Raw genomic sequence first — 11,007 nt, forward strand, 5'->3', positions numbered from 1 at the left:
CTGCGCTCATATCATACGCTTGAACTGATTGAAAACACATACTTTTGCACTGCACTGTTTCAAGTAAAACCCAAATGCATTGTAAATTTGTGATAATAACCAGAGGAATCGAGAACAAAATATCTTGAAACAGTTCGTATAACCAGGTTCGAAGTAGGAGAGAACACTTTCAAGATATTTTGTTCTCGATTCTTTCCGTTTTAGTCTAACCTAAATAGTAGAACTTAAGACGGAGAGAAAAACATGGATGTTGGCGGCTAACTATTGCTTCCCATCAACTACTTGACTAGAGAATTACGGAATACATTCTCTGCTTGAGTTACCACAAGATATTTGCTTTCTCAACTCCTCTCTTTCTTGTCATCTAAATTTTGAGAACCAATAAATATACATGCTAATCACTATAACTTTTTCTATTAACATGATAAAATTTATTCTTGACACACGTATAAGTGGTTGCTACCTCAATAATATGATTATAGTGACTTATTTAGACTTTCTACGGATCTCGATCAGACGCGTATATATATAGCAAAACAAATTTGGTATGCTGGAAGTGGATCGTACAGAGCTCAATGAAATCCATAGTTCGATCGTTAGATTAAGTACCAACCCCTAGCCACTATATACGTACTTTGAGCTTTCCCATGGTGTGTTCCTTGTAAGCCATGAAACAGTTATCCGGGTCAATATGAAAGCGCAATGCAGAATTCCACTTACAAGGTAAAATATTTTGAAGTGCTTTTCAAGCTTTCATCCTCATGGGGATGTGATCTCCTTGAATAAGAAATTCTTACATTCCCCATTTTTGTTAATTAACATGTAGATATGATTCATTCGTAAAGAAATGTTTGGCATCGCCGAAAATCCTTACTAAATCATATTTTCAACGGATCCATCCAAGAGCGGATATATAGCTTCTAAACCGCGTAGGTTAGATCTTTACGGCGAAAAGACCTGACGATTACGTTTTCAAGGTTTGACATAGATAATGGTGTCTGCAGTTAGCACTTGGAATTTTGGAACGATTTATAGTTTTCCTGCAATCAACATCTGTGGTTAAGCTGCCTGCTCGAAGGTTTGTCATCATCAAAGATTTTAGTCGATCACTACAAGATTTTTACAAAGTCATTAGCGCGTTTCTACAAACCGTCGGGTAAAACTAGTTTGCGCACAGAAAAGCTCCCGGTCACCTATTCCCAAAAGGCCTCTCGTCCCTTGCTCATCTCTAGCTCTCACGCGCTCTCTCTCGTTCTTTCTCCCTCTTTTCTTTCAGTTGCTCCTTTGAATGACATATTGCACGAAGGGAGTGCTGCTAGTGATTCAGTTGAGACAATAATAAGGATATCGAGCTCTTCATAAGAAGAAGCTCAAGCTAAGGCAGTTGCTTCTCTCTTCGATTGCAGAAATTAGAGCCTGTTATGAAGTAGTGTTGCTGTAAGATTCTCTGGTCCGCTATGAAACTGCTTATCATGGACTCTGAAAAAATCTTGATTGAGTCGGCACGTGGCCTTGCCGGTGCTGCAATTTTCGTTCAATAAAGCCAAACAGAGAAGTGGCTTCTGTTTCCATACCTGCACCTCATCCTTTAGTTGCACTTACAAGCTCATCTGTTCTTAAGGTCGGGAAATAAGCAACAAGGAAAGATGAGATGCAAGGTTTATATGGCCGTACAACATCAAGCTTATTGGGTTCCTCTGTTATGAATTCTTCGAGTCTAAGCTAACCTTCATTAAATGTTGAAAAGAAGAGATGCTTCTTCCCTTGTCCTCTGTTTTTTGGGGGTCTCAATTTTATGTATGTTCTCCCTTGTATGTCTAAAGACTCTAAACTAAGGATTTTGAGAGCTCTTGCCTCTTCAGTATTGATATGCCAAATGATTCATCGATTTAAGTTCCTGGAACACAGCCTAAATGGGTTTTGGTTCCACAGTTGTTCTTTAATGACTTTTAAGGGTCTGCATCATTTTAGAGGGGAATGAGAGGGGTTTGGTGAGTATTTAATGCATATAACATGAAACTTTTGAATAGCATATTTGCAACAAATATGTTTCCAGTACGTGTACGTATGTCATTTTGTATATAAGATGGTGAAAATCTCACAGAAAATGCATGCATATTATATATATATATATATATATATATATATATTATGTCGCCATGTCGCCATGTGTCTTCAGTATTCCTTTAGATCCATCTTATATTTTCTTTACAAAGCAGACTTTCTTGGAGTCCGCTGGTCATTCAATATGTGATTAAGCGCTTTGAAAGTGAAAAACAAATCTACTCATATTTATGTAAGAAAAACCTTATGTTAATGTGTTTGTTTTTTCTATATCTTTTTAGATGCCTTTGTTGATGGCATTCAAAGTAGGCTTCCATGCCTTTCCTCAATCTTTTAGAGGCTGCAGATTTTGCTAACCTTTATATGTCACATGCATTAATATATCCATGGGCATTGTAATGCATGCACATGCATACAACACCTTTATATCTTGCATTGTACCAAAAACTGATGCTATGGCAACTTGAATGCCTTCCATACCGAGAGACCTAGTTCACTCTTGGAGGAAGAAAGTATCCAAGCAAAGATATTGAGGAAAGTATGGAAGTCAAACAAATGAATGTTCTCCTTTGTTTTAATTCTTTTGGTGCCTAGAAATGGAAACGGCCATACATTACCGTGCAGCTACTTGTCTTATTTCTTTGATACTTCAAGAAAAAAATTCCTTATCTACTGCTGCCATGGAAAAGGTTTTTTTTTTTTGTTCTTGTAGATTTGCTTCTTGCTTCAAATATCACCCATTTCCGATAAAAGTGTTCGATTGTGCTGCCAAAGTGGCCGCAATTGAGGCTGTTGCTTGAAACACCAAGCTTTCTGCTTCCTCCTATGGGTGGCTACTCAAACGCCTTCAGGTTTCAGCAAATATAAGATGGAGAATTGCAAGTATGGAGTCTGGTGTGCAAATGCCCGGTCTACTTCTTTTCCAATTTATCATACCTCCCTTAATGAATTATCTAAACCTCCTTTACCATGAGATATTCCAACTGTGCAGGGAGGAAGAGCAAAACAAGAAGTTGCATGAAGATGAGGCCAACTTAGGCGAAGTTCTCTCGTTTTACTCGTCTTCTTAAATCCATCCAACTTCTGATTTAAATTTCTTATTTTCAGTTAAAAACTGCATCTTACTGTAGAGATTGAGGAAGTACATCATGCTGCGTCAGAATACAGATTCAAGATAAAGACCACGGCACAAAGTTACATGAAGAAAGTTACACTTAACCGCTTTCTTGTAGAAGCTTTCAACCTTCAATTGGTAAACATCACAGTTGACTAGGCAGCCGCAGTTAGGTGCTTATGAAGACATAGTTCTACAGACGTATTTTTTTGGTAGGATACTTTCGCATTTATGTAGTCTAACTGGTCGGCGCTCAGCGTATACTTAACGGAACCTGCTCTTGTTCCGAGAACTTCAAGCATGTGAAATGCGTCTCCCAGAAGCCCTGTGGTTTTTATAGCATTCCAGCCATCAACAAGGTCTACTTCTTCCTCTTGTCCGGGTTTATTTTTTTGATATCACTAGCTTGTGAAGCCCCAGTTATGGCAAGCACAGAGAGCAGGACAACTGAATTACCCTTTACTGCAGCTTGATGCTTTCAGATACCGGTTTAATGGGTGCGCAACAACGGCAAATGGAGCTATATCATGTGCTTGTCTGATGATGACTGATTTGGGATTGACTAATTTGATGTCCAAAGGAAGGTTAGCTGCTGGAAACTGGAGGTCTTTTGCTTCTCGCCATGAAAAAGACTGATGGGACATGGCTGGTGGACAGAAAGGATGACGGCTCTGGGTCTAATCTAAAACGTTCACATGTAAAATTGTCAGCTGGCTGTAGGGGAAGGCATTATGGAGGCTGGATGATCCCTCCGGAGAGGGGTATTATAAAAACCCTTTCAATTTTGATTTCCTGAGTCGAGGGAGGCAGCAGTTGTAGGAGTCCCAAGAGCCAACTAGTGGAAAAATTGTTGTTTTTCTTGATAGGCTATGATTTAACAGTTGTGCACAATGACAGGCACGAGGGCGCCCTGCGCCTTCCTTGCGCAGTTGTCACCTGCTAAGTGGTCGTAGGTCTTAAAGAACCACTTCGCATGCAGATAACCCCACTATGTAGTGCTTGAAAATAGATGCGAAAGACTTTGCAGTCGTGAGCTGTCTAACTTAAACGTTTTGGGTTGTGGAAGTTGGGGATCTTGTACAGATCTCTTTGCCAATAAATTAGGAGTTTTAGTTTTTTTGTCCTTTTTTTTCGCTGCAAGCGAGAAATAGAAGTTCTAGTTAGTTGGGTTGATTTAACTCCTATGTCTAAACATAGGTTGCAGGAACACTTTTTGTCTGGCGTATTCGGGCAAGGAAAAATTTTCCATCTGATGCAGCATAAGTGCTTGCACCTGTGGTTGGTAAGAACTCCACACTGGTCGTCGAAGCAACTGGACTAGGCATTGAGCAATGGATCCATCTTAGGCTAGAAACATGCCTCGAAAAATCAAATGGATTCATCTTCAATCTAGATACATCTCAGTAGTCAAATTTCTAACATATATCACCAAAGAGCACTCAGTAACAACTTCAATATCGTGTTTCGTTTAGATGGACATTCTAGCATGATAAATCTTACACTTAAAAATATATCAATGGATATGCTAGTTTCATGCAATCAAACGTCAACTTATCATCCATAGATATATATTCATATGAAATAAAATACGCATTACAGGATACTACTCCAAACTACACTATACGAAAGTGAAGTACAAGAGCCCAGACACACATAAAGCTACTGGATGTCTTCGTCACATCGTACGGGCCTCAAGCACTAAAAAATCCCTCCATTCAGACTTCTTCTGTAGGTGGAATTGCAATCTTGCTACCCACCAACTTGATCGATCGCTTGAACCAACGGTCGAAATGAAAACCATGCATGCGTACGACGAAAGCATGAAAAGGGGATCTGCGCGCTGCAATAATTGCAGAAATTTGAATAATTAGGTTCAGGATCCAGAATCATCGTTTTATATTTGTCAGGTCAAAATTAATTAACCATATATCCAGTTGGGATCTCCGTGGTTCACAAGCTACAGATCTGTCATTTAGATTGGTTGATTTGGAAGCACAAAGTAGATATCAAAAGAATAAAAATCTCAGCATCTTAGAATTTCTGAAAGTTTTATAGGCTAATCAAAACAAACCGATGCTTTGTTTTTCTTCTTCCTGTTTTCTTGAGTTGAGGGCGAGTCCCGGCCACCAACGCTCACGAGAGCAACACCATGAAAAGCCTCGAACAACAGGACTGGGTAGAGTTTTAATATAGGGTTTTCTACTTGGTACTTTTCACATTCTCCTATGTTCGCCTCTGGTGGTCGTAATTATGCTAATTAATGTAATCTCACAGGTTCTTCCAATTACATTCTGCTGAGTTCCTTCTTCCAAGGCACTTATGGACCATAATTTTTTTATATTTTCCTTATCAACACCAAAGGTTCCATTGTCTTGACTGAATACATAGGTTAAGCCGGCACTAACGCTTTCGTATTTAATTGGTAAGATCAGTTCAAAAGACAGAAAACTTCGACTTCAATTGAGTTGAACCGATTAGGCAATGAAACTCGTGTTGGCTTTTCCATAATTAGAGCACATAACCTGCAAAAATCTAAGAACTACAAGAAGAAGCAAAGTTTCTGGAAAAAAGAAAACATTAAGTTTCATTTTTTGCCATGCCCATGGTTTACATTGGCTGAACTTACATTTTCATAGTGGATGACCTATTTGAACAACAAAAAAGAAGAAGAATTAAGCATTCATCATTCAAGACTCCATTACTATTCATTATTCCTCTATTTATTTGTGAAACCAGTAACTAAGGCATTAACTTAATATTCATGAACCATTTACCACTTAACAATCGCTTCACCATTAAGGGACCATAACTTGACTTTTAATAGCCCCATTAACACAGCCCACTGATCAAGTTGAGGCTTCCTCCTCCCAACGACTTCGGTCCTTTAAATCGATCTTACGTAATGTCCAATATCAGATACAGGGCATTGCTTGAGACCAAGAAATTGTGATAAGAAAACGGCTAAACTGGACTAAGGGGCTTGAAAAATCAATCTTTTTAACGAGTACCTAGCGGGAAGAGCCCAATATAGTAGTGCAGGTTAAGAGGCTTGTGTTATGATGCAGCATGTTTTTAGTTGGCACGGTACAGGTAACTGCCAAGTCTGGTTCGGTGGAAGATTTATAGATACTACAAAGGTTGCCTAGTTGATGATATTAGGTGAAAATGAATCGCTGTATGATTCCTGTAGGTGATGTGCTAATTTTAAATATTTGTTGACGCCAACGAAGAATTGTCAATTCTCGGTCAACTCCTATACATATGTCATCCTAACCTAACGCGGACGTCAAATATTGTAGTTGGGCCGCCGGATTAGTTCTCTGCTTTGTCTCTCTCTTCTCTGTTTTCAGGTTGTGGAAAAGCTGAACCTCATTTTTCTTATGAGAAGAAAGGAAAGAAGAAGATGACGCATGGCTCTGTTCCAATTCTAACACGGGGAGACGAATGTTGCAGGACACTGTCTTCAAGCTGGCAAGAATATAGTGGACAATCGTTGGAAGTTAGAATGTAGTAAGTAGTGTCACGAAAACAACGAGGCAACTCCCTTTGGTAGATGGTAGGTGGTGGATTTCTTTTCTCGCAATCGGGTGGCCAACCCGCAGCAATGTTTCGAACGGTTTGTCGTCCGGAGCAGAAAAATATATGGCAGTAAGGAACGTATAAAATATGCTTGCATCGTTGTTGTTTGGAAAATAATTCAGGGAATATCTCGCCCCACTTTAGGACTCGGATCATTTCTGAATTTCAAGACGTAAAACTAATATGGGTCTAACAGAATCTGCCGAACACGACCAATACTTTTCTCTAAAAGGTTTAAGGGAAAAAAATGACTGCCCCCTTTTGTTTTGTACTAAAATCAAACCTAACAAAATATCTTATATCACACAAATTATTATAACTAATCTTGTGCACAATAAACCCAGTTACAAGAGATGTGCAGCAAGGGCAGGCTTGTATATGAATTTTTGAGGCCAAAGATCGGCACCTAATCAATTGAGAAAGGTAGCGAGGAGAGAACAAAGTTGTAGGCCACCAAACACAATTCTATTGAAGTGGATTGGCACCTAAATGCTTTGTTCAAAAGGAAGATCCGTATATACCTTTAATCATGTACTCTGGAGTGGCTTTTCGTGAAACTAATAATCTGGTCTGGACTCCGAAAACAGTCCTGCTGGAGGTTTAGCCTCCATCAATTTTATTAGAACAAAGTATACAAAAAAAATGAGCTGAGGGCAAAACCTACAGCAAAGAATGAAAAGCATGAACAACGTCAAGAGCAGGAGGGCAATGAGATATAGATAGTCTCACCACGTACAAAGGAATGCAACCAAAGCGTTGAGCAAAAGGTTTCCTGCCTTCCAACTGTTCAACCAGAAGACTAAGCCATCGGGAATGATTTGAAACAATCACGATTTCCAAGGGAACTGCTGGGAACAACTTACCCAGAGCATCATTTAGGCCCTCAAATTCATGAGTCCAATCCCAAGTCCAAACGTGATCTGAGCTTTAGAGCTATTGAGGCGGTATGCTGATTTCTGCTGCCAAAACACATGGATAGTTTGCCATTGCGTCTGAAAGAGACAATAGATTCTAGCCCAATGTTTGGCCAGCGACCGGCAACAATTCCTGAAATAATCTGATCTGGACTCAAAAACCTTGAAATGTGCTTCATTTTTGTATGTCCCAATATGTAGACATAGAAGCACGCATTACACATAAAGTGAGCGCCTGTCTAAGGGGCAGATCCATCGAATCTCAGACTAAATTAGACTTGCTGGACATATTGCCACCACTTGTTTAATAATCTATGGCTAGTTTTCGGCATGATTAAATTTCCAAAAATTCCAATCTTTCTTTTTATTTGTGAAAAAAGGCATCAAAGAAAGAAAATAGTAAGTAAAGGACCGGTGTCGGGATTATACAAGGCAAAAAAGGCCATATATCCGGAATGCATGAAGGCACTGTCTCTCCGCTACTTATATCAGCCTGGAAAAGTGAAGTGAAGAGATGTTATTGCGTTGTACCGGTAGTGGAAAAATCTTGCATTTTATCTTGAAACTCAACTCCAAGTGAACTCATCGGACGCTAAAAGACCGCCAAGGTGATTCAAATTTCGAATTCCTCCAGCAAGTGCGGATCTGCTCCCCCTTTTATTTTCTTAAAACAGAGAGCGTCGACCTCCACCTGCAACGCACTACGTTTTGCTGTCATAAAAATACAGTTAAATTTCATCGAAAACAAGAAAAATTTTTGCATTTATTGAAAAAAGACGCAGCTTTTGCAAATTTACAGTGGACACAGTAGAGAAGAAAAGAAAAAATAAAACGTTACATAAGCTTAATTTACACATTCCGAGTGTAAATTAACAAGGAAAAACAGACGAGCATGACACTGGGTAGGCTGCCGGGATCACCCTCTTTTCCTCCGGCCTCCGTTTACGTATTGTCTTATACGGAAAAACAGGTATCTGATCATGAAGAGTAGAACGGGAAAGAGATAAAGGTATTGGGTGGTGGCCACCACTCGAAATTCCCTTCTAGTGATCAGCATATGGGTAGAGGGCAGCCGTTCCATCCCTTCAAGCACTCCAACAATGGATCTACGATTTTCCCTTCCGCGATGGCTCTGAATACCTTATCGCACTCTTCTCCCGGAGACCGCGTCTTCTCACCGGTGAGGATTTCGGTGCCGAGCTCCTGCCTCACGAACCTGTAGAGAGGGTAGGACCTGCACTCCTTAATCCTGTTTGGAATCGCTGCGCTCCCGCTCTCCAGAGCGCTCCTGATGCCCTCCACTTCCTTTGGCAGGTGGGTCTTCAATTCCTCCTCGAAGGCGGCGATTCTTTGGAAGATGGAAGTAGCAGCTTCCTTCTCCTTCTCTGCATTGATCAAGGCGTGCTCCACCAACACCTGCCGCAGTTTCTGCATGAGAGGGTACGTCGCACTGCATGGGTCGTCTATGTAGGCGAAGACGTATTCCCTCTCCACCACCTTTAGGAGCTCTTTCTCACAGAACCTCGAGGAGAGGAGTTCGCCGTTTTGGCCAACGGTGAGAGTTCTCTTGGCCGCCTGGCTGACCACCGCCTTCACGGCATGTCTCAAATTCTCCTCCGCATGCCTCAAATCGATCGCTTGGCACAGCGCAACCATGTACGTAGATGACATGAGCTTTAGGATCTCTACCGCTTCTGCCGTCTTCCTCGCGGAGATGAGGCCGAGGGAATTGACGTCCTGGTTGTGCTGCTCGGCGCTCTGGACATGAGAGGTGACGGGGTTGGCGAGGAACTGAAGCTCGGAGCAATAGGAGGCCATGGCGATCTCCGCACCCTTGAAGCCGTAGTCCAAGCTTGGGTTGGCGCCGGCGCTGAGGTTGGACGGCAGGCCATTATTGTAGAAGTCGTTGACCAGCTCGGAGAATTGAGCGAACATGAGCTTGCCGACGGCGGCCAGGGCGAGCCTAGCGTTGTCCATGGACACACCGATCGGTGTGCCCTGGAAGTTGCCGCCATGGAGGCACTTGTTTCTCGAGACGTCGATGAGGGGGTTGTCGTTGACGGAGTTGATCTCCCTCTGAATGGACTGAGTTGCTGCCCTGATGACCTCGATCTGGGGACCCAGCCACTGGGGCGACGTCCTCAAGGCGTATCTGTCCTGCTTGGGCTTTTGCAGAGGGTCCATCTCGTGCAGCCTCGCGGCCTCCTTCATGTAGGAGCTACCGTCGAGGATGTGCTCCATGATCGCCGCCGCCTCGATCTGGCCAGGGTGGTGCTTCAGCTTGTGGGTCAGGTGGTCGGTGAACTCGGGCTTCCCGTTCATGACCTCGCAGAACACCGCAGACAGAACCTCCGACAGGAGTGCCAACACGTTGGCGTCGTAGAGAACAATGGAAGCCAAGCCCGACCCGACCGCCGTGCCGTTCACCAGTGCCAGCCCTTCCTTAGGCTGCAGCTCGAAGAAGCCGGACGGGATTCCGGCGAGGTGGAACGCCTCTTGGGCGTCGACCACCTCGCCCTTCGGTCCGACAGCCCTCGAGTTAGGGCGGCCCGTCAGTAGGCCGGCGATGTATGACAGCGGCACGAGGTCGCCAGAGGCAGTGATGGTCCCCCTGAGGGGAAGGCAAGGGGTGATGCCGTGGTTGAGGAACCCAGCGATCGCCTCAAGGATCTCGAACCGGATGCCGGAGTAGCCCTGGAGGAGGGTATTGGCGCGAACGAGCATGGCGGCCCGGGAGGTCGACCTGGGGAGGGTGCAGTCGGACTCCGGCACGCCGGAGCCGAAAATGCCGGCGTTGAGGAACCTGATGAGCTCCCTCTGCAGGGCTCCTCCCTGCTTGGTGCGGCGGTGGGAGGTGGCGCCGAAGCCAGTGGTGACACCGTAGCTGTCGGTTCCCCTATTAAGACTGTCCACGATCCAGTCGCTGCTGGACTTGACGCGCGGGCGGGCGGACTCGGAGAGCTCAACCTTGACGTCGAGCTCCCTACGGGCGACGCTGGCCACCTGGGCGATGGTGAGGGTCTCTCCTTCAAGCCTAACCATGGGGTTTCTGTACTCATCGATCATCTGCTTCACTTGGTCGAGGTGGCTGCCCTTGAGGGACTCGGCCGCAGCTCCCCAGTTCAAAGGGTCCTTCACGCATTTGTCGACGTTATGGTGCAGCACTCCATTGCCGTTCTCGTACAACCTCTTCTCCACAAACTCCATTTCCTCCGGGACGAGAAACACGAGACACCGAGTGAGAGATTCCGGGCGGGGAGGTGGCGGAAATGGAGGATTTGGCAGAGGGGGGAGAGGAGTGAGAGGCAATGAAGAGGAAATTGCAGTATGCGTGAA

General features: G+C 43.6%; 1 protein-coding gene across 1 annotated transcript; it reads right to left on the reverse strand.

Moving 5' to 3' along the window:
• Positions 1-8,404: 8,404 nt before the first annotated feature.
• On the reverse strand, positions 8,405-11,007 carry LOC116265747 (phenylalanine ammonia-lyase-like). Its single transcript, XM_031646607.1, has one exon. The coding sequence runs from the start codon at positions 10,876-10,878 to the stop codon at positions 8,722-8,724; it is 2,157 nt and encodes a 718-aa protein (XP_031502467.1). The 5' UTR covers positions 10,879-11,007; the 3' UTR covers positions 8,405-8,721.

The sequence above is a fragment of the Nymphaea colorata genome, chromosome 12 (genome assembly GCF_008831285.2).
Source record: "Nymphaea colorata isolate Beijing-Zhang1983 chromosome 12, ASM883128v2, whole genome shotgun sequence".
In the NCBI taxonomy this organism is placed as follows: domain Eukaryota; kingdom Viridiplantae; phylum Streptophyta; class Magnoliopsida; order Nymphaeales; family Nymphaeaceae; genus Nymphaea; species Nymphaea colorata.